The 22,530-nt window shown below is 52.1% G+C and overlaps 2 protein-coding genes and 2 long non-coding RNA genes across 4 annotated transcripts; 1 reads left to right on the top strand and 3 right to left on the bottom strand.

The window, feature by feature from the left end:
• Positions 1 to 655: 655 nt before the first annotated feature.
• Positions 656 to 4,392, bottom strand: HOXA11 (homeobox A11). The gene is made up of 2 exons (XM_003733569.6): positions 3,593 to 4,392; positions 656 to 2,162 (listed from the first exon to the last, which is right to left on the bottom strand). The coding sequence occupies exons 1-2, from the start codon at positions 4,305 to 4,307 to the stop codon at positions 1,930 to 1,932; spliced, it is 948 nt and encodes a 315-aa protein (XP_003733617.2). The 5' UTR covers positions 4,308 to 4,392; the 3' UTR covers positions 656 to 1,929.
• Positions 4,393 to 4,585: 193 nt separating this feature from the next.
• LOC103794760 (uncharacterized) lies at positions 4,586 to 8,488 on the top strand. The gene is made up of 2 exons (XR_001913129.3): positions 4,586 to 5,425; positions 7,734 to 8,488. It is a non-coding gene; the product is annotated as an uncharacterized LOC103794760 (long non-coding RNA).
• On the bottom strand, positions 6,384 to 11,304 carry LOC144578344 (uncharacterized). The gene is made up of 2 exons (XR_013523908.1): positions 10,772 to 11,304; positions 6,384 to 10,254 (listed from the first exon to the last, which is right to left on the bottom strand). It is a non-coding gene; the product is annotated as an uncharacterized LOC144578344 (long non-coding RNA).
• Positions 11,305 to 13,447: 2,143 nt separating this feature from the next.
• On the bottom strand, positions 13,448 to 19,177 carry HOXA13 (homeobox A13). The gene is made up of 2 exons (XM_009002237.5): positions 18,214 to 19,177; positions 13,448 to 17,492 (listed from the first exon to the last, which is right to left on the bottom strand). The coding sequence occupies exons 1-2, from the start codon at positions 19,124 to 19,126 to the stop codon at positions 17,248 to 17,250; spliced, it is 1,158 nt and encodes a 385-aa protein (XP_009000485.2). The 5' UTR covers positions 19,127 to 19,177; the 3' UTR covers positions 13,448 to 17,247.
• Positions 19,178 to 22,530: the final 3,353 nt, after the last annotated feature.

Below are 22,530 nucleotides of genomic sequence, written 5' to 3'. Positions count from 1 at the left end.
TTGGCCACCTCAGGCCCCAAGGCCCTCTCCAGGGCTGAGGTCAGTCTGAGGGGATAAAGTCCCATATTCCAGGCCCTGAGATACCCCATCCCCAGGTGTTCGCTTCCTACAAGGACCTAGCCAACCACTTTGACTTTCTAAGCCTGGCTCCTATTGTAGCCAATTCCTGACTCAGTCACCTTCTCACCTCCTCAGGGACCCCTCAGGGGCCACTTGCCCCTGGGTTAGGTAGGGTGTGTTTCGGGGTGGGGGGGGCAGACATTTGGCAGTAAAAGGCGATCAGGGAGAGGAATGTCACACCAGGATACTCAAATTTCCACCGTCTTTATTTTCCTTGTGCCCTGTTGCCTGTATACACGCTGCCACACACATGGTGGGTAAGAACCAGAACTGAGGACAGGCCAACATTCCCAGTACAAATGGAGCTATCAGATATTTTTTAATATAGAGAGGCAAAGGAGATTCAACGGGAGGGTGCCTGGCTTTCCCAGATGAGGTCCCCAGGCCGGGCAGGCCGGTTGCCTCTGAGCATTTCCCTAATGCTTTCCAAATGTTGCAAGAGATTAAAAAGACCATTCTCAACACCTTTTCCACCCGCTCCAACACCCCAAAGGAAATCAATTAATGGCAAAAAATAAAACAAAACAAAACAAAATTGGTTATGGTTCCTTTATTTACAAGTTTCTGAACACCATCCCTGTATGAAGCATACATTCAAATATTCTTAGCAGTGAGCGAGTTTAACTATGAAACACTGTAAACAGATAGAGCCTTTAAATATTCATCGTCTTTTTCCCCTCTACATTGCATCTTTTAAAATTCACTTTGGTTCCTTCAGGGAAATATATATATAATATAACATTTTTCTTTTAAAATAATTCCACCTCACTCTCAGGCTCTTGGAGGGTCACCGGAAGCTTCCAAGCTCAGTTCCGGAGCCAATGAGGGCAGTGTGGTGCTGGAACCCGGTGTTTCGGGGGACTCAAGGCCCTCCTAGACAAAGCTGGGGACCGGCTGGCCAGGCCCGCTGCACCGCAGCCAGACACTGAGCAAATCCAAGCTTCATTAAGTGTGGTGGAGACTTTGCCAAACTGCCGCACTCCACAGCCATTTCCTGCGGAGATCTCAGGGGCCAGTGGTCTGGCCGCAGCCTCTTGGCTTTTCCGTGTCTCCCACCTCAGGGAACAGTTCACTCTGCGACGAGGCTTTGGGCCTGAGTGGCAGGCTGGAACGAAGACCCTCATTTGGTAGAAAGGAAAACCAGGTGGGCTGTAGGAGGCAGTGGCTAGGAACTCAAGCCTGGATCAGTGTGGTGGGTGGCTAGGAGGAGTAGAAAGACACTAACACCACCTGGAATCATAGATTTCTTCTCCCACAAGGTTTTTGCAGCCCTCTTCTACCTCATAGCCACCTCTAAGTCCAGCCGCCGTTCACATTGGCTTTGGAAAGCAGCCTCATTCTGGGCACCTAGCAATCCTACCCCTTCCTCCTGCCCCTGTCCCCAAGCTGAACTGGGCTTGGAGAGCACACGGCTCTTTGACTCGGGGGTCCTGGAGGTGGGTAGTCTCCCATTAGAGGGAGGATGTGGAGGGGTTAGCCTCCAGGGGACCTGGCAGGGTGCCCAGTCCCGAGTGGAGACCACACCCAGCCCACAGCTCTGCAGGTTCCAAGAGTGAACCACCAGGGGTCCCAAACCTGTCATTCTAGCTGATGCACAGCTCTCAGAATCCAATGATTATTAGAAATCTTAACCACCAAGATCTTAACCAAGAGAGTCCCAGGCCACCTCCTGTGGGGCTATCTCCATGCATCCCTCTCTTGCACACCTTTTTTTCAAAAGTCACCATGTGGCTTGACCTTGTCAAGGGCAAAATCTGCATATTATCTCCTGTGTATGAAGCCCCCCACCCAATTCCAGCCGCTGGAGCCTTAGAGGAGCGGATTCGCTGAGTAGTACTGTAAACGGTCTCTGTTAATTTTTTTTTCCTTCATTCTCCTGTTCTGAAACCAGATTTTGACTTGACGGTCAGTGAGGTTGAGCATGCGGGACAGTTGCAGGCGCTTCTCTTTGTTGATATAGACGCTGAAGAAGAACTCCCGCTCCAGCTCTCTGATCTGGTACTTGGTATAGGGGCAGCGCTTTTTGCGGGTGCGTTGACCACCTGTGGAGGTAGAAAAGCAGGGGGTAAGCCAGGTGTGGGGGCTGCAATCCACCCCAGAGACGACAGCTGAGGAGAATGGCTGCCACAGGGATTGGTGGTCCAGCCCAAGCCTCATCAACGTCTCCCCGAGCCCCAGCTTTTATCGCTCGGACTGCGGGCTTGGAACCGGCCGCAGTTGGAGGCTCAGCCACAGATAAAAGTCAGCTCCCGAGATAGCCCCCCGGGGAAGCTGCTCCCACTGCCCCCAGAACAGAAAGGAGGGCTTCGCATAGCAACAGGCGAGTCTGCGCTGCCTAAGCCTCTTTGAAAGCCGCAGAGTGGGGGCTGCCGGCTGCCTCTCGCCGGCCAGACTAAACAAACAGCCGCCTGCGGACATTTCACCTTCCAGCACCTGGGCTGCCCCTTCTCAAGGCAGTAAAGACGGCTCCAGTCCCAGTCTTCCTCGGCTGCGGCCAAGACTGAGCAGTCGTTAACATCTGGGGCGGCTGCCGGGTCTTTGTCAGCCCAAGTTCTGGCCACCAGCTTCTGCCTCCTCGGCCAGCCTTCTGGCTCCCCTGAGGTGGGAGGTGGCGGCAGAAGCCCCCTACCCTGGGCTTTCGCTGAGCACCACCGCCACACAGCCGCCCTGCACGCGGCAGAGCAGCGGCGCTATTTTAGGTAGGGTGAAGGGAAAGGGGGCTTCCCAAAGCTGCGGGCAGGCTCTACTTGCTCCCCCTTATAAAAAAAAAAAGACCCACAAGACCCCCCCCCCAAATAATAATCGCTTTTGACAGATTGAGTAACAATTGTGAATAACATGAAGTTGGGCAGAAGGAGGCACGTAATTGCCACCACGCCAGAGGAAAATGGCTTCCTTTGGACAAAAAGGCCAACTTTGGGTTAATTTGTTTCTTTTAATATATTGCTGGAGCTAAGCGGGCTACTTTATCTGTTAAATGCGCTCCTAGCGCCGTCGTTAAACAGCGACGCCTTTGAATCCCGGCCGGGACCGGAGTCCTGGCGCAACACATGGCTTTTATAAAAATCACCGGATTACCTCGCTATCAAAGGCTCCCGGAGCCCTAGCAGGGGGAATTTACAGGCGCCCACCTCTGGCTCCCCAGCTCGGAGCTGGCCCCGAGCGGGGTCGAGCTGCCGGGCTTGGGAGCTGAGAAGGGAAAAAAAGGGAAAAGGGGAGTTGTTTTTTTTTTTTTTTTTTTTTTTTTTTTTTTTTTTTTGCAGGCATGCCTTGGCCGGTGGGTATTTCACGGCCAATTTCAGCACTCGCCACGTGATCCCGCCTTTTATAACAAAGTTTTGTTGGGGGAAACCTAAAGGCCCTTCATAAACCTTATATGCTTATAAAACAGCATATAAAAATTTAACAGCGGTGCTGCGCTGGATTTCCAACTCCCCTTTCATAAAGCGCAGGGCGCTGCCTTTATACGTACTGGAGCCGCCGGCCTTGTCCTCAGTGTGGCCGGAAGACGACTCAGGGCTGCTGCTGCTTTCGGGGCGCCGCCGCCGCTCTTTCTCCTCCGCCGCCGCCGCCGCCGCCGCCTCCCGGCAGCCGCCGCCGCCGCTGTCCGAACTTGAAGTTGCCGGCGCGCCCGTGGCCGCCGCTGCTGCAGCCGCGGAGGTCGCCGTGGCCGCTGGGGGCCCCTTCTCGGCGCTCTTGTCCCCGGGGTAGTCGGAGGAGGCGAGGTTTTCCGGGGTGCCGTAGGCCGTCTCAAAAAACTGGTCGAAAGCCTGTGGCAGGACACCGTTCCTCCCCACGGTGCTATAGAAATTGGACGAGACGGCGGGGGTGGGGTGGTGGTAGACGTTGGCCGAGCTCTTGGCCAGCACGTCGCCAGGCACGCCGGCCGCGCTGGGCGCCTGTAGGCAGTCTCTGTGCACGAGCTCCTCCGCGGAGTAGCAGTGGGCCAGATTGCCGCGGGGGTGCCATTTAGTGGCGGGCTCAATGGCGTACTCTCTGAAGGTCACTTCGCGCACGGGTTGGACCTGGGGCAGGTTGGAGGAGTAGGAGTATGTCATTGGGCGCGAAGACGGGGTCTGGGGCAGAAAAGAAGGGAGGCTGGAGAAATCTGGACCCGAGACGTAGTAAGTACAACTTGGCAAATACATGTTAGAGGAGCAGGGACCACGCTCATCAAAATCCATCATTGGGCTACCTTGGGCTCTCCGCAGTAGCCGAGCTTAACATGATTCTCCACTGCAGCTGCCTCTTTGAAGCGGATCCGTGAAGTAGAAATTTGGAGACGTAAGCTGACGTGGAAATCTATCCCCATCCTTAGCAGGGAGGTGCTGGTCATGTGACCCGATGTTGAAATTGACAAGCTGCGAGCTAGTCCGGGCCTTTTTCCTCCCCCCTTTCCTTTTTTTTTTCTCCCCTCCCCTCCCTCCCGGCTTCCTTTCTTTGTAGCCACCTCAGGGGAAGCAACAGATCGTCACTCGGTGTTCTCACCGAAAGCACGTAATCGCCGGTGTAACTCATGTTGGCTGGGGGGCCTCCCGGCGCGCGGAGAGGCTGGGGTGCGCCCCCATGCAGCATGCTAGTGCTCAATTTTAGGGTCCTGGTTCTCGAGTGTGCGGAGGGCGGTGAGAACTCAACTCTTGTTCTGCCCCCGCCAACCCGCAGCTCCCCGGGTGGGTGAGGGATGCCCTGGGCTGGGGATAGCCAGGTGGGAGCCCGTCGCTGTGTGACCTGTGATCTAGGAGTCTGTTCTCCTGGAGGCTCGCATTTGCACCCCCTTCTTCGCAGCCCCCCTCCCATAGACTTGCTCTGGAAAGCACCTCTGCCTCTGACCCTAGCCGGAACTCCTTCGGGGCCCGGGTTTGAAGCCGTGGATGTGCCTGCCTCGTGGCTTGTCCGATTTGCACGGTGACTTGATTACACGGTCGCATTCATGGTCACTTCCGAAGCGCTTTAGTGACGTCCGTCCCTAAACCGCCGACAGCCAGAACAGCTTCTCCCCGCTGTTTGTCACTGATCCACAGGGCCCGGAAGGGCCTTCGTCTTACCCGGGATCCACTTCTCCCCTTCATCTTCCCTGCCTGCCTCCTCATCCCACCTTCTGTCCTTGGACAAACACCCTTCTTCTCGCTGCCTGCCGCGCTTCCGAGTGACTTGGCAGAGATAGAGGCACAGGGGCTGCTGCCCCGCTGCTCACCGGTCCACCCGTCTGCCTGGTCTTCTGGAGCTGAGGACTCGGGAAACCATGCAATTGAAGCAAGCCTTGGGCTGCTTTAGAGACGCTGACATCCGAGGAGCCTTCTCCTGGGTATGCTGCATCTTCGTGGGGGGCCCACCAGGCTGCTTGTAGAGCTCCAGGGGTGTGGGGAGAATGGGGGTGGAAAGGATGGGCTGAGAGCCAAAGAGAGGTGGCTGAGAAAATGGTAACCTGCCTGCTCTCCTATTTGCCTTCCTTGCAATATGTGAGAGTGAAAGCAAAGGATGTGCAGGGCAAAAACTCAGAGAGCTCTGTGCCTCTCCTACTGCTTATTCCGCAGAAGGAATACAATACCAGAGAAAGGAGAGGTGCTACCCGAACCCTGCACCTGGGGAGACAGGGATGCCTTGAAAAGGCTAGGTTCTGCTAAGGGTAGAGAGAGGCCATAGCACTACTAGGAGTCTAGCTTTCTTGGGAAGAGGAAAAAATAAATTAAGAAGGCAAAATATGCTCCCCATCCTGCAGGATTGAAGGGGCAGTTTGGAGGAAGCGAAAGAAGGGAGAGGACACAGTGCAGCCAGGCAGGGCCAGGAGCTGAGAGGGACCCAGACCTGAGTCCTCCCAACAACTCTCTTCTTGGAAGGAGCTGGGGTGTTACCGAAGAAAAATGAAAAAATGAAAAAGATAACCTTTTCATTTTCCCTCTCCAGGAAATAGCTAAAAGTATTTACATATCTTGGGGAGATTTAGAGTATAAACTCTAAGATCTTTGGCATTTAAGTGTCAACATCGATTTATTTATTTATTGCTGAGCTGACTGTAACTGACTCAATAACAAATCTAATCATGTATTGCACTGGAAAAGAAATATTTTCATTATGTATTTTCCCCAAATAATGGCCTACCATTGCATTTGAATACCTGCTGTAAATATCAATAATATGGAGTAATTACTCTGTAGTCAAGTAAACTAATTTATTAGCATTAATGTTTATGTGGCTCTCCACTCCCCCCACCCTTTACAAGCATTGCTCATCACAAATCAAGCTACTTGGACACATAGGTTTAATGAACTCTTTATTCAAGATTTGCTACAAGAACTTTCATGTCCCTTGAATCCCTGAGAACTAAAATTGAAATTATTTGTGCATCTTCAGCTTGACATATTTGTCCACTGTGGCTTGTCCAGAGGGCAGAAGTGCTGTGAGTGTGAAGGTCCAGTGGGAAGAAAGGTTATTGGAGAAGAGTAGCTTCAGACCTCCTAAAGCTGGGAAGCACATTTACAGAATTGCCCTGCAGTGAAAAAACTCTATTTCCAGCAGTGACCAACAAGGCAAAATATTTGTTTCTCCACAGCATTTCTTTTTTAGAGACAGAATATAAAAGGCAGAAGAGAGGTTTCAAACAGCGGTATTCGAGCTGTGCCCTGGCTTGATTTTGGCTATCCCAAACTCTCTCCCTGTAGCCCACCCAGTCCTCGCCACCCCTACCTTCGAACAAAAGGAATGCATGAGGGGTTTCAGTGACTTTGCCATAACAAAGGCGCCACCACTGCGGGGCTCGCCCCGCCCCTGGGTGAAGGCAAACTAATTCTTGCACTTGTATTAGGGCTTTTAAGACCATAATTGAACCCGGGGGCGTCTAGGAAAACCGAAAACTGTTCTAGACAGACCTGCGGTTTTATAGCAGTTTTGGCAGTCAACTTCAGCTTGTGCCTGAGCAGACGGGGCTGTGGTGGCCCGCCAGCGGGGGACGCCAGGCCACCTCCCCCAGCGGCACGCAGCCCCTCTCTTAATTAGATCGGTTTTCCGCTGGTGCCAGGGACAGCGGTCCCCGCAGAGAGGTCGGTATGGGGATGCGCGCTGTTCCGCATAACCATTGCCTCCTATATCCTCCTCGAGGGCCAAACCGAGAAGGTGCTGGCAAGGCTGGATCCCATGGGTGTCCGCAGGAGACAAAGGCGAATTCCGGAAGAAAGACTAGGGCTGAGAAAGGCGCACCGGGATCGGCTGGCAGGGCAATTCGGCAGTCTGCACCGAAGCGAGGTGCCCGCAGGGACTTGCAGACTGGAAGGGGTGTGCGGGGGCGATGCGGTGAAGACGGATCAGGGAAAAGCCTTTTGATATCAGCAGAAGGGAAAAAGCCTGGAGCGGCGGAATGCTTTTAGTTGAGCAGCAGGGATAGAAGGGTACTCAGGTCCCCAAGGCTGCGCAATGTCCCAGCTTTGCCCGCTCCTGCCCTCGTGTGCGGAATATGCTGGCGGTGTGAATGTGAAGGTTTCGCCAGGCAGGCGGCTGGAGTGAGGGGTGGGCGCAGCTCTGAGGATCAGACCAATTCTGGGGGAAGAAGGGGAGGCAGACCTTCGAGTCCTTGGTTTTGACTTTGCTCTGAGCCTATGATTGACTGCTCCGCTTCGCAGGAGGTCCAAGAGCCAAGCTTAGCCCACCCGGCTCTGGGAAAGACTCGACTGGAGCTAAGGCCGCCCCGGAAGGCCAAGTCCGAGTTCCATTTCTTGAAGAGGCCGGGGCGGGTAAGGCTGTGACATTGGCCCTGGCGACTGGCTTCCCAGGAGCTGTTCTTTCTCAGGAGCTCCACAGCGCGGGCCATCTCCAGAAAACTGTCTTTAGCGTGGATTTCCTTTTATCGTCAACCCAGAGCCCCACCGCGGCTAATGCAAGAGGCCAAAAATGTTTGGAGCAAGAAAAACAAAGGCAGGAAGTGGCGGCGGCCTGACGTTGCGTGTGTGTCTGCAGAGAAGGGAGGGAGCCGGTTCAGTCTCTTCTTGTTTTTCCAAACTTCAAGGTCCAGGCAGCCCTCCGCGGGGCCTGGCCCCATCGCTCCCCGCGCGGCATTTGGAGGTGGCCACCCGGTGAGGAGAAGGCCGACGCCCGCGCCAGACTTGTCAGGCGGAAATGGCTAACAAGGAGATCTGGTCAGCAAAACAGGCAAAGCCCTTCCGAGGCTTCGTCTGTGTTGGCCCCAAAGGTTGGGCAGGGCGGGGGCTTGCACAGCACCTCCGGGATCCTCCTCGCTGAGGACCACCATCCCTGAGGCTTACGCTTCGCTCCACTGCCTTCGCAGGCGGAATATCGGAATAAAGTGTGTCCAGGCGCCTCTGCCACCTCTGCTTCTTCTTGCAGCCGGAGGGGTCCGGGAGGCAGCGGTTAGGCGCAGTCGGAGAGTGCCCAGGCGGCTTTGCCTCGGGGCGGTCGGTGTGCACCCAGCAATGTGAAGCCTTGTCACCGCTGTTGTGCTGGGGGCGTTTCCAGCAGTCATTCAAGGGACTTGAGCTGCAAGGATCGTCACTTGACAGGCAGCTTAACACCCTCTCACTCCAAGAGAGGATAGAGCTGGGTGGTGGGGAGCACCTCCACACTCCAGGCTTCCCAGCTCCAACTGGCAAAGCTACTGGACTACCCTCTTCTCTCCTTGGGGCTGGCTTGGGAGGCAGCAGCTGTTCCTTGTCCCAGAAATCTGAGAATTTGAAGTCCCCAGTGTTTGCACATGCAGCCCTTTGAATGCCCAACATTTGTCCAGTCTCAATGTCAATACCAAGTTGCCCTCAGTCACCACGGTCCTTCCCAGGGGGGGTTCTGTACCCCTGACAGTTCCTAATCCTGCCCTGCCTTCTTCCAGCCAGTCTCACCTGCTGGGACCTCCCACCTCTTCCCTACCTCTTTTGATGTCTCTGCTAGACTGAGCAAGGGCTGAGGTGCCACTGGGGGGCACCCAATACTCAGGCACAGAGAAAGAGGGCTGTTAGGTCCCTGACTCTCCCCCTACTTTGGGCCTCCCTCCACCAGAGCCTGAACTGAGTTTCCCACCTCCCTTCTTTGGAATACTCCACCCCAAGGCCCCAGCAAGTCCGGCTTATCTCCCTCCCTCTACTCTCCCTTCTCTACCCTCCTTCCTTCCCCAACACTTCCTCCTTTTCTGTGGACCCAGCTCCTACTTTTCTAGGCTGAGCAACCCAGATGGGATAGGCCTGGGAAGGGTCAGGACCCACTTGACAGACCGAATCTCACTCCTCGATGGCTACAGTTAAGTTTCTCTTTTTGTGGATTGTTTAGGGCACCATTAATATTTTGCTTCCTCCTGCTTGCCTGAGCCCTTACTTTCCTCTGTCCACAAATGTCACACTGTTTCTAGAAAGCTACACAGAAGAGTGTTTCAACCCTGCTGACCATATTGCACACAGGTGCAAGAACTGGCCCGGAAGCCCTGGTTAGAAATGGCAACGGAGCTCTTCTCCTCCATTTCAGGAATATCTCTTTTCAAATCGAAGGGTTCCTGGTGGCACATCTCTCTTCCATGGTGAGCTGGGGAGGTGAGTTGTCTGGGAAGGCCCAGTATTTATTCTCAGGGCATGGCTTATTGCCAGATCATTGTCAATCCATCACATTTTCCAGGAGCTGCCCAGAGGCAGCACTGAAGCTTCGATTAAAAATCAGATCACCTCTATCACTACCAGGTAGAGGCAGGGGTTAATTTGTCTCTTTGTCGAGACACCCCACCCTCCCCCAAGCTCCCTTTCACTTCCCTAAAGCTCACAAACAGGTAATGCCCTGAAATTGACCTCATAATTCTTCTTGGTCTGATTGGCAAGTTCAGTCATCCTCCAAAGACCCCAAATATCTGAAAAGGTCCATACCCTTCTCCTGGCCACTACAGAGTGGGGCACAGGGCTCAGCTGAGGGTCTCAAGTACCCAAGCAATCTGGTTATCATTTACTTTAGTGAATCTCAAACTGAAGGAAGAAGAGAAGATTACTTCCTTTAATAACTATTTTTATTTTTTGTTAGACTTTTTTTTTTTTTTTCCTACAGAGTGGAAACAAATGGAGTAGGGGAGACTTTGAAGGGTGAAGGCCTAGTTCTCGTTGTCTCCCTTCCGTTCCCCCTGCAACTTCGGCCAAAACGGGTTTCCCCAGCAGAGTGTGTCTGCGATAAAGAAGACAAAAGGGGGTGACCCATCACGAAGATTGGCTCTGGTCCTAGGGTCTGGGTCCCCACAGCTGTAGCTCACAGGAAGCCCCCAAGCCACCAAGCTCCAACTGCTTCCTATTTCCACTCAGTGCCTGTGGTGGCTCAATTCCAGGCTTGAGAAGAGCCACCACCCCATCCAGCCCTCTTCCCCTACTCATCCTGCCAGGCAGTTCTGCGATGGGACCCATTCACAGACAACTGTTTCTGCTATATATGCCCCCATAGCCCAGCCCTTCCATGCAACCCTAGAGGTACAACACAGATTTTGGCTTCCATGAAAAGAAACCCTTTGCAGGTTCTCTTTGGTTCACCTGGAGAGAGAGGCTCAGCGGCCGATCAGGCTTAAGCTGTTTACCGCACCGCCTGATGCTCTAACCTGCTGCAGGTAGGCTATGCGCAGGAGGTTAGGGGCTCTCTCCCTTGCAAGAGCCCAGTGAGGGATTCTTGGGGACTGGGGGTCAGGGGCTTTTACCTTACAAGGGTGTGCCTCACATCTCAGTGCAGATTTTAGGCGGGAGAAGAGCATCAAGGGTCTCACCAAAGGCCTGCCACGCACTGAGGGAGGGCCTGGACTCAGGGACCTCAGGAGAGGCTTTCTAGCAGGGTCTTGGCTCCATTATCATCTTCCCCGCCAGGCCAGCCCTGCTGGGCCCCATGTTCCTACCAGGACCCAGAACTCCGATCCAGCCACGTCCTCTCCCCTGGGCTTGCAGGCATTCCCTCTCGCCCTCGCTAGGCCTTAGCGGGCTCCGAAGTCTGCCGGACTGGGGCAAACCCCGCTCTTCTGGAACGGGGACACAGCCTGGGCCACCCGTGGCTGCGGGGACTCCTTTCCAACACGTCTGGGGATGGGAGAGTTGCAATTCAAGAAAGAACCTCTGCCTCCAGGGCACGAGCCCAGGCTACCAAAACCCGCTCGCCGCTGGAATGACGGCCCAGCCAACTGTGCGTCCTGTGCCTTCTTGAGGCCGCAGCGGCGACCGGCCCTGACCGTGGAAGCGGCCCGGCCGTGGCGCGGAGGACTTGACCTTTAAGGCGTGAGAGGAGGGCGCTCGTTGAGCCTCGGGGAGGGGGACGCTGCTCTCTCTCCCCCCCCCCCACTCTTCCACCCAATAGCAGCCCGCTCGACCCACGCCTGCTGCGCGCTCACCCTCTTTCCCCCTCCATTTTGTGCAGTGTCCGCAGACCTGCGGCGGGAAACAAAGCCCCCAGCCTGCTCTCACCACCCTTCTTGCGAGCTGCTGTCGCCTATTCCCCAGGCCAGAGGCTGAGCTTACACCAGGCTCCTTAAGGCCCTTTTCAGAGCCCTCTTCTCTCGCCTAACCTCAGCCGCCCTCAGCCAGCGCCTGGGTACTACTCAGGGTGCCAACCGGGACCTACCGGGTACTACTCAGGGTGCCAACGTCCCGTACACCGGGTCCCGACCTCGGGCTGCGGGCGGCGCCGGGGCCTACACCCCAGCGGAGCTGAGCGTGACAGAGGCGCGGGGCACAGCGGGGCCCGGAGCTGCCTCCTTCCCGGGTGGACTCTGCGGCCACTGCTGGGTGCACAGCGTGGCCCCGCGTGCCCGGCTTGCTCTCCGCACCCTCGGGTCGCTCCCACCCCTCGGTTCCGGGCTCAGAAAGCGGAAGTCTTTGGTAGAGAAAAACATGGTTTCTTTTCAGGTCTTCTCAAAACCCCTTTTAGAGAAAATGCTCCTGTCAAGTTTTATTTCCCGTTGCAAACCACCTTCTACACTGCCAAGAATTCAGACCGGGAGAGATTACCCGATTATCCTCCTTGGAGGGCGGGGCAGGGAGGGGAAGGGGGCACCCGCACCATACATTCCCTGGAATCGGCTCGTCCTGATCCAGTCGCGCCCCGGGAGCCCCGCGAAGGCCAATGCGGCCTTCGTCAGTCTTCAGCTGCGGGGCCACTCACCCGCACAGTCCGGGTCCTCGCTGTTCCGCGCCGGGACCTCCGCCCGCAGTCCTGCCGCAGCCCGGACCAGCCCGCGTGCCGTCCAAGGGAGGCCGGCTCTCCACTGGCCTAAGCCTCCATTTTGAGTAGGGGGTTCTTGTAGAAGCGTGGAGGGTTTGGGGCCGCGCCTGTGTTCCCGAGGAGTGCGACATCGGGTGGCTCTCGGAGTTCACACCCCAGTACCTGGGGGAGTCCCTATGTCTCCGCACAACCTCCCGCAGAGGTTTGGAAATCTCTGAGACCCGTTGTAATTATTTGTGCCCTGTGGATCCGGCTCTTCAGTGCCATGAGAGCCGGGCAGAAATGAAATCAACTGTGGCAAGGCCTTGGCTGCTTTTACGGAGGAATTTTTCTGCGCCAATGTCTTTTTTTTTCTTCCCTTTAAAATAAAATTAAAAATAGCAAGCACCTCTCAGGCATTCATCAGAAATACGTAGATGTGCGAGGATTGAGTGGGCATTTTCATAAAGAATGAGGCCAGCTGTTATTTACCCGGCGGCCTAGCAGATGAAAACTTAATTAGCGTGCCTGTCCTAAAACCTAGGCATAAATCTTCCTCTGCCTTTTGGATAACACTACATCTTTGCTTATGAGAAATGGGATGTGAGCAACTCGCTGCACATTTCTCTGATTCTCCAGGTCCTGGTCGGCTGACACGCATTCGATCAAGTTTAAAGGAATGCGCATAAATCAGCAAGCCCCTAGCGTCTCCTCCCGAGAGGTCCGCAAATCCAGGAGGGCGCCTCTGAACCCACTGGGTCTGGGGATTAGCAGTCTGGGGCAACCTCTGTCTCTGCTCCTGAACTCGGGAATTCGCAGAAGATGCTAGACACCGCATCTTCTCCAAGCCCTCCAAACACATGCAGCAGAGTGCAATATGCACTCACATCTATTACAAAGTGAAATCTGTGTCAACTCTCCACACACAGATTTCGGATGTTTCATCTGCAGCTGAATTTCACTGCCTAATGAATTTTTAAGAAAATATTTCAACTAGGTTTTAATTTTTTTCTTTCCTTTTCTGTTAATTTTTTTTTAAATCCACAATTTGAATAGGTGGCTTCAGCTCTGCATCAGTCACAATTAGTAGTAAAATGCACAGTGACATTTAACAATCATCCATTTAAAATAACTAACTAAATAAGACAGTACTGAGAGCAGATAGAAAAAAGTAGGGTTTTTTTTTTTTAAGTCCCATATTTATTATTTTTTATTCAGGAAGAGTTTTCTTTTTAGAAAAAAAAAACTTTAATCAGGTTTTCAACATTATCCATGGATCAGTGGCTGACACTATTATTCCTAATTTTCAAGATGTGGCTGGTCTCCCCTTGGATGTCTTTTTTTTTTTTTTGAAAGGTTTTAGACTGATTGCTACTTGTGCATTAAAATAACCATCATAAATAATCCATGCTCACCTCAGGTTATCTGATAGATCCACAGAAATTTTAAATAGGAGGAATTAGGGTAAGATCGACACTATCAATGACCATTTTAGAACCGGGGGGAAAAAACCCACAACAACCCTGAAATATCTTCTGTCATTACAGTTTCAAAAACTAGAGAGAGAAAAAAAGAAGGCTACTACTTTACCCAGGGTTCCTGTAGTGAAGATGGCTTTCGAAAGGGGCAGTATTCCGGCTGCAGAGCTGCTGTTGGCCTCCTTCCTAGGCTCGAGGCTCAGAATATTTCTTACATCTAAAGAAAAATATCCCCCATCAACAGAAGACCCCCCTTTGGAGCTGTTCTTAAACACACAGTTTGATTCAGCTTTGAGGGGATTTTCCACCACTTTAAACATTTTGGGAGAAGGTTGGTATTTTGGCTTGATGGCAGCTCATTTGGAAATGGAGTACTGTTTGGAACAAGAGGTGGAGAGGCGGGTCTGAAGCAACATTTTCATTTGTTTCCACAAGTGGAGTGAAAATCCTCAGGGCAGCAAAATATAACTGAATTTCTCAGGACCTTTCAATATGTGTGTTTCAACACCAGCCTGTTTTTGAGGCAGCTTTGAAGACTCTTTCCATAATTCTCATCTATAAAGAAGCTGTGAGTCCTCAGGTGAGGTTGGAGAGGTTTCCGGCAGCCAGTTTTGTAACCAATCAATATTATTTTCCATAAAATGATGAATCTGGTTCTTCCATTCGCTATTACTTTCCTCTAATATAGAGATAAAATTAACCTGCATCACACAATTCTGCATCCCATGGCTACTGACTCCACCAATGTTTTAATACATATGCACATAGCATGGATTTGACAGAAACACATTATCCTATGTGTGTATTAAATATATAAACATACATATGTATTCTTTATGACTCTGAAAACAGCACCTGATTGTTGTTAGAGGTCAACAGTAGATATAATAATATTGTTATTACAGTTTTGATGTAAGTTGCTAATATTAAACATATTTATTTCTCCCACAAATCAAATGGCAGATTCACAAGCATCAATATAAGATTGCACACCACCCTGGAGCAGTACTCAGCTCTGAGTTATCCAGGATAACTCATGTTCTGTATCCAATCCTGTGGTCATTTTGTAGATATGGATATTTATTAAGTCCTTTTTACTGACCTCTCAAGAGGTGGGTTTCTTTGAATTTCTGAAATGTAACTCTAGACTTCTAGAGTTAGCAAGGTGTCTGAATCTTAATTTGCTCTAAAGACTCCCCAGTAGCTCTAATTAGAGTTAGAGACCACCTTGGAGGGTGAGGACCAGGAAAGAATGGTGATTTAAGAACACCTCTTAAACTATAACAAATATGTACAGCTTTAAAGCAGATCTGCAGAAATCTGATGCAGAGCAAGCCACTGTGAAGATAAATCAAACTTGGCCATTAGAGAAAAGGAGAAAGGCTTCATCTTGTAAAGTACATTTTGTACCTCAACTCTAGAAATCACCTTAAATTACAATATGTTGGGTCATCAGCAATTAATGATACGATATCTGTACAGATTCTACAAATATATATACAAGCACACACAAGCACTAATATGCAAATGTATACATGTGTACACATATATGATATATATTTACATATATACAAGGACATGTATAATTTACATATATTCAAATTTGCTCCATCTGGAGCCAAATAATCGAGTACTGAATCTCTAAAGTCAAGGAGGTAAGAGCTCTTGATTCCCTTGGTTGAAGAATTACAAGGAGGCTTGTCAACACGAGGTGGCGCCCTTGATCTACTAATCCAGCTGAGGCCAATTCATGAGCTGTCAAAAGTCAAGGTCACAAATTGTCTTTTTTTTCGTCAAGGTCAAGGTTTAAGGCCTTTCGTAGTCTTGTCATTTCAACAAATATCAAAACCTGCCCTCTCAGACACATGTGGACCCAACAGCAGATTTTTAAAATACAGCAGCCTAGGCATTGCTGATACAAAACAACTGGTTTTCATTTTCCACAGGGAGCCTGGGAATTCATACTCTCTCTTCCTCCTTTCTTTTTTCTCCCTTTCAGAATACCTGACACTTTTATCTCCTTGAAGCACTTACCATTTTTAAGGATTTTGGCTATGAGGAGTTTCTCCCTCTTAAAAATTTAGTAGCAAAAAAAGCACTGAATAATAAAGAATGGTCCTTGGTTTATGTAAGACAAACCTGCTCCTTTTCTTTCTGTGCAGTGCACATTTAGCATAGAAAAGTAAAGAGTATTTTCTTCAGATTTTATTGGCAGTGACTATTTTATTATCAGAAGTAATACCACTATATCACTATCTACAGGTCTACTTTTTTTTCTTTTTTAGTAGAAACATTTAAAAAGCAGGTGCAGAAATACATTTTCTCAGTGTGCTGAATGTCTTTATTTACAAGATATCATTCTATAGTGAATATGAACAAAACGAATGTGCTGGTTGAAATAACTGCTTGATTAAAAATGTGCTATGAAGATGAATTACTAATCTTTCTAATGCAATCTGATAACTCAATAAACAAGGAAAAATACTACTCTCTTAATAGTTCAAAATATAGAATGTAGACACCTAAATGTTTCAGAAAAATTAATTTTCATTCTGAGTTTTCTTAAAAAGGAAAATTACTTCTCCCGTTAATGTTTAGCAAATATTGAGAAATGCCAATTTAAATGAAGAAAGGAATTGTGTTGAAACCAAAGTTCATCATGTTGGGACGGAAACTCCCTGAAGATTTCACATAAAGTGAATTCTGCAGATCATCTGATGATTTAAACATTTTTAAAAAGATACCAAATCCTTTGGAAAATAACTGATATTGGGGCAGTACATATAATCCAAATGCCAGAAAATATACTTGTTATAAGCAATGAAAAATTATTCTTAAAAGGATATTAGCAACCCGGTTCGTAGCCTGAAAGGTTCAGCTCGTCGGTTTTACTATGCTACCAAGACAAATGATCCTCAGAAGAGCTTTCTCTCCCTTTCTCTCTTCATAGCAAATAGTCCAAAATCATTATTTCAGTACCTTCTCATTTTCCCTCTAAACCTATACATAAAATGTTTTGCAGAACATACAACAACGGTAGGAACCTCACTAAGATTTACCTGAGCAGGCACTTAACATGCAAAGGGAATGGCGACCTAAGACGGACAAGCAGATGTTTACAATGGCTCTTGATTTTGTAACCAGCTTCCAGATTATTACCATCTAACGCAGTGCCCTAAAATATAACGATCACATAAATACTTACAAGATTTCAGTCACTGCGTAACTTATCTGAAATTGCTTATTTGGGGGTTTGACGTTTGACATTTAACGGGCTGGGCTGGTGGGGTTGGCGGAAGAACCGGCAGGCTTTACCTTTCTTAACGTTTTAAAACAGTTGTAGAATCCATTAAAGAGAAAGATATCTCCTTCAGGAGAGCAAAATGCCAGTGTCTGTCTCTTTCTCTTTCCCATTCTTCAATTATTATTAAATATCATTATCATTATCTGGGCAAAGCAACGAGTTCTGAAGCGTTTCTTCAAGTTGCCTTCTTGCTCCATTTTTAATCCATTAACTAGTGGTTTTCAGTTTGTTGATGACTTTTTTCTCTTTAACCCTTCTGTTCTGGAACCAAATTGTGACCTGCCGTTCAGAGAGGTTCGTCGTGGCTGATATCCGCCTCCGTTTGTCCTTAGTAATGAATTTGTTCGTGGCGTATTCCCGTTCAAGTTCTTTTAACTGCACCTTGGTGTAAGGCACGCGCTTCTTTCTCCCCCTCCTATAGGAGCTGGCATCCGAGGGATGGGAGACCACGTCTAGAAGATAAGAGAGAAGGCAAGTTACACAGGATCAGACCTCAGCCAAGCCATAGGCTACAGCTCGAACTGAGCCACCCGCCTTGCAGCGCCCGGCTGCTCTTTGCCACGCGCTATACAATCCGGCCTTCTGCCAAAGCCTAGAGGGTCAGTGGGAAAGGTGGATAGTTCTGAAATAAAATGAAATCGCCCAGGGCTCCAGTGACTTCCCCAACCCGGCCATCCTGCGGTAGCAGCGCGTAGGCAGCCTCGAGAGAGAGTTTGGTCCAGCGGCCCACACCTTAGCGCCAGGCTTAAGGTACAGCACTTCTATGCCTGTTTCCTTCCTGGGTGCCCGTCCCAATACTCGAAGCTTCTACACTGAAGCCATTTTTGAGAGAATGAATAGAGAGGGACAATTTGGGGAGCTGTTTTCTGGTCAATTTCTCATCTTTAAATTGGTGTCAGGGGCTGTGAAGGGCGGGGCGCAGAAGGAGAGGGAAGCTAGCCTGGGTCCCCACAAGTTCTTTCCCAGCCACCCCTCACCCAGGGAGGGCCAGGGGCCAGCTCAACTCAAGCCAGCACAGGCAGCCCCAGCCAGTCATGCTCGGACTCCCAGGGGTGCAGAGCCTCTAGGGCAGACCAGGAAGAGAACAGAAGGGCACCCGGCATCGTCTGCGTGCGAGCGGAGAAGCTGGAGCAGAGCTGGGAAGACCAGAGCTGGGAATAGGGCGCCATTTACCGGGCAGAGTGGACTTCCAGAGGTGGGGAGGCTGCGCCTGCTCTTTGGGGCAATACATTTGGCCGTTCCAGCCGTTGGGCAGCGCCCAGGGCTGGTAGCTTTCCATGGGAAGACCCAGGGGCTCGTGGCGCGACTCGCCGGGGCCACCGAGACCCGGCACCACGGGCATATCCAGGTAGCCAGGCATGGGCTGATGATGGTGGTAAGGCCCGGCTGCGTAGCCCTGGTGGTAGAAGGCGAACTCCTTAGCGCGGGAGCTGAACTCCTCGGCCGCTGGGCCGGCGGTATCCATGTACTTGTCCGCGAAGGCAGCGGCGGCGGCCGAGGCGGGCTGCGCGCACGACTTGATAGCGTTGGGGTGCGGGCCCATGCGGGCGCACGGGTAGTAGCCGCTGCCGAAATAGCCATAGGGTAGTGCCGCGGGCCCCGACGAGCTCTGCGCCGCTGCTGAGCAGGGGCTGCATTGCTTAGCGGCCTCTGCGCCTGCCGGGCCCGCCGGGCCAGGCCCTCCGGAGGACGACGCGGCGGCGGCGGCAGCGGCGGCGGCGGCGGCGGCGGCGGCAGCGGCGGACGGGGGCGCCTCCCCCGGCGCGCTGCTGTAGGCGGACGCGGCTCCTGGCGCCAAGGGCGCCGGGTGCGCCATCAGGTTGCGGCATTGGTTGGCCGCGGCCGCCGCCGCCGCCGCGGCCGCCGCCGCCATCGAGAAGTTGCCCCCTGCTGCCGCCGCCGCCGGGTGGGGGAAGCCCCCGCCCCCGGCCCCAGCCGCTGCAGCGGCTGCCGCGGCTGCTGCTGCAGCCGCCGCCCCTTCCATGTTCTTGTTGAGCTCGTCGGCCACCAGGCCGCCGCCGTTGTCGTAGAGAAACATGACGGTGGGCTCGATCCAGCGGGGGTGGAGGAGCACGGAGGCTGTCATAGCCCGAGCCGCATGGAGAAGACCCCAGTGGCGCTGTTTTAAAAAGCCCCCAAGAAGTGAAGAGCGCGCGGCGCGGGGCCGGGGCCCGAGCGAGGGGGGCGGATCGCGCCCCGCGGGGTCGCGCCAGGCGGCCGCCCATTGGCCCGGCCCCACCCCCCGCTCCGCCCAGGCGTATGCAAAGCGGGCGGCTCCTACTCCAGCTCTGCGCGGTGCACCCGCCGTCCCGGCCGCGGCCGGCGCCGTCCCCAGCGCCAGCCGCGCGGTCGCGCACCATTCACCCAGGGGAAAGGCGGGGGAACGTGCGGGTGGGGCAGGGAGGGAAGGGCAGCCCCATCTCCGCCCCCCTTTCCCTTCCTTTATCCTGGTGGGGCTCAGACCCGCAAAACCAGGCGGGGAGGGGAAGTGGGCGCGCGGTTGGGTTGCGACCTGGAGCGGTGGGGACAGGTCAGGTAATACTGCCGGCGGTCAGGGATGGGAGAGTGGGGAGGACCGGACAAGCCTAGCTCAGAATGGGTGTTTCTTGGGGCCTATGAGGCTGTTTTCTTTCCAGGAACCGGCGCGTATTTCTGCAGTGAGACCCTAGGACGGACTCTACGCTTTCGGCTTCGATGGAGTCCCGATTTTGCTCTTTACAGGGAAACAGTGGAAGGGTGTTTGCTGCTTGTCGATTCCAGAGGATATGCCTGGTTCATGGGTCCCCGGACATTCCACTGGAGGCTTGGACTGCATTTAGGAGCTGCCATCCCTTCCCTGTCCACACTGTTAGTAAGCAGTTTCACATGTTTGCATTTAGATTCGTAGGCTCAGAACGACTCATCACACACACACACACACACACACACACGTACGCGCGCGCGCGCACACACACACACAGTGTTCACTGACATACTCAATCACATTCACACACTTAGGTATACAGCCTGTTCCTTGCTCTGAGCCGGTTACAACGTTTCCTCCTCCAGAGACTTTGAGATAGAGCGAGCGATCCGTGGGCACCATTCATCCTTGCTCGTGCCTCGCCAGTCTGGCTAGCTTGTTCTGGAAGGGGCTTAAGAGGAACAAGCCCCAGCTGTGCTTCCGGCTGGGACTCAAGCCCCCCCCCCCCTCCTTCTGGGCCCTAACGCCTCCAGCTTCTTTGTGGACCGGACTTGACTCTCCCGGCACCTGGGAAGCTACTATTTCATTCTATCTGGGGACAAGAAAAGGGGGCTCTTTGGAGCCACTTCCTGCCTTCCCCTAAAGTAGGATCTCCAGCCTGCAGTGGTTGCCTAGTCCTTCTTTGCCCAAGAAGCCTTTCCTCTGTGCCTGGGAAATGCAACCTTCTCTTGGGAGCATGGTAGGGTGTTGGTGCTGGAAGAACCAAGCAGTGACCCCTCTTGCAGTTGCCATGTTTTGGTGAGGGGTTCTGGGGGTCCTGCTGCTTTAGGAGCCTATACTTCCACTTCCTGATTCACTACTGTGAGCTAGTCAGATGCTTAGAAGGGGAACAAGCTTCAAAGTGAAAGTGGGCACATTAACGGAATAGAGCTGGGGAGAGTGCTGGATTCTTTTCCACCCCAGGCAGACTGGTGAGAGGCCAGACTTGGACCTGTCCTCTGCTCCTAGCTTGCAAACTCAGCCCTAAACTCAGAGCAGCATGCATACCACCCCCCTCCCCACCCCACCATCTGCTCTCTAAGGCCCCTGGGCTTCCTGCAGGGTCCAGACCAATGTGACTGGGCTTGGGCTTTTATCTGTCCTGATCCTGGGTTTGTCCTGACCAATGTAAGTGTCGCCCAATAAAACCTTCTATGACCCCCCACCAGCCAACCCCCCACCCCCACCCCAGTGTGCCCTTTCCTTCTTGACTTTCTAGCAGTTCTGGGTAAATATTGATTTGCCCCCAGTTTACCTTCTCCCTGACTGGCCATTTGCAGACTCAGGAACTAGCCTCTGTAGGGACTTGATTTTTCTGTTACTTTCTGGCCCTTTCACTTACCCCCCCTTCCTCCCTCCAAGTGCATTGTAAAACTCACAGTGACAAAGACACAGGGTAGGGTTCGAGGCCCCAGTTCCTGGGGACTTGAAGGAGGTTTTACATGCGGGTCAGACACGGCTGGAGGCCAAGGTCAAGTTGAAAGTTGCAGTCTAGCCAGCATGAGAACTGCCATGCAAGCATGGAGACCCAGGTGGCTGCATAAGGCCCACTGCCCACATACCCTCACTCTTAATTTTCTCTCTCTTTTTAAAATTCTCGGCTCTGACTCTGTTTGGCTGCCCAGAATGTTTTGCTGCCTTGGTGGGGTTTTGGGAGCCGTGTTAACCGACTCTTCTTCTCTGCCTCTGCCCTGCTCAGCCGATGCTTTGAGCCTCTTTGGTTTTCCAGCCAGACCCAGAAAAACGAAAACACAGCTTGGGGAGCCCCCACTAGCTGGCGCCTGTGCCAGCTCACCTCTGGCCATGGCGGCAGCTGCCGGTGCACAAGGCGGCCAAAGCCAGCTCCACAATCTTCCCTCCCCCTCCCACTTCACCGGAGCTCGGAACCCTGCGTGCAGAGGAAGGGCCTCAGCTCCACAGACGACTGGGTCCCTCCTCACCAAAAATGGTGAGACAAGATTTCATCTTGTCCGCTGAGGAGCCACAAGCAGGTTTGTCTGGAAGGGATGGTGCTGGGGGAAGGCTTTGGACTGCATCTCAAATTAAGCTTTGCCACTTAAATGTGGCGCTCTCACCAAGGAAGAGCTTGGGGCCTGAATTATTGAGATTTATGGTGGACCTTTAGTGGTCAAATTTGTCTGGACATTTTCTTAGTTCCCCATGTGTCCCTAACATTAAAAAAAAACAAACCTCTCAAGACATGATTACTTAGAGGAGGCACCCTGCTTGTTCCCTTCTTGTCTTGGATCTCAGTCTACATTTTATTTTTCTATCAAGCATGTCAATGGCCTCCTGGCATTCCCTCACTTTCTTTAAATGCCTGCATGTCCTGTTAGTATTGAGTTGTAGTCACCAGTTAGCAGAGGTGGTTTATGGAAGTGGAACAAGCTCTGGGAATAATTTTGGGTCTGAGTTTCAGAATTTCTACTCACTTTGAAGCAAGAATAATCTTCCTTCACCGTCTTCTGCTGAGGGAGATAAGACATTTATTAATGGTTCCCAATATGATTTCTTTCCCTGCCAGGCAGTCAACAAACTGACTTGCTGTGGCAAAAGAAAGGTCGGAGGGCAATGAAGACAAGTGTGCTCTGGGAAGCAAGCACAGACCCTCCTAGCATTTTTCCTCTTTTCCCAACAGCAAGGTCAAGATTTGCTTGCCTGCCCGACCTTCTGAGCTGTCTGTCCTTCTGATTTTTTTGTTCTTCAAGCTCAGAAATTCCTATGGTATTACATGGAGGCACCATCAACATGACAATTTTATGTCCTCA

The sequence above is a fragment of the Callithrix jacchus genome, chromosome 11, assembly GCF_049354715.1.
Source record: "Callithrix jacchus isolate 240 chromosome 11, calJac240_pri, whole genome shotgun sequence".
Classification (NCBI taxonomy): Eukaryota; Metazoa; Chordata; class Mammalia; order Primates; family Cebidae; genus Callithrix; species Callithrix jacchus.
This window is presented reverse-complemented; position numbering and strand designations above follow the sequence as displayed.

Excerpts from the sequence above, each read along its gene's own strand:
- HOXA11 (XM_003733569.6), bottom strand. The coding sequence starts at position 4,307 with ATGATGGATTTTGATGAGCGTGGTCCCTGCTCCTCTAACATGTATTTG. Across the intron at positions 2,163-3,592 it reads GGACAAGGCCGGCGGCTCCA|GTGGTCAACGCACCCGCAAA; the intron begins GTACGTATAAAG and ends CTACCTCCACAG.
- HOXA13 (XM_009002237.5), bottom strand. The coding sequence starts at position 19,126 with ATGACAGCCTCCGTGCTCCTCCACCCCCGCTGGATCGAGCCCACCGTC. Across the intron at positions 17,493-18,213 it reads CTGGAAGTCCACTCTGCCCG|ACGTGGTCTCCCATCCCTCG; the intron begins GTAAATGGCGCC and ends CTTATCTTCTAG.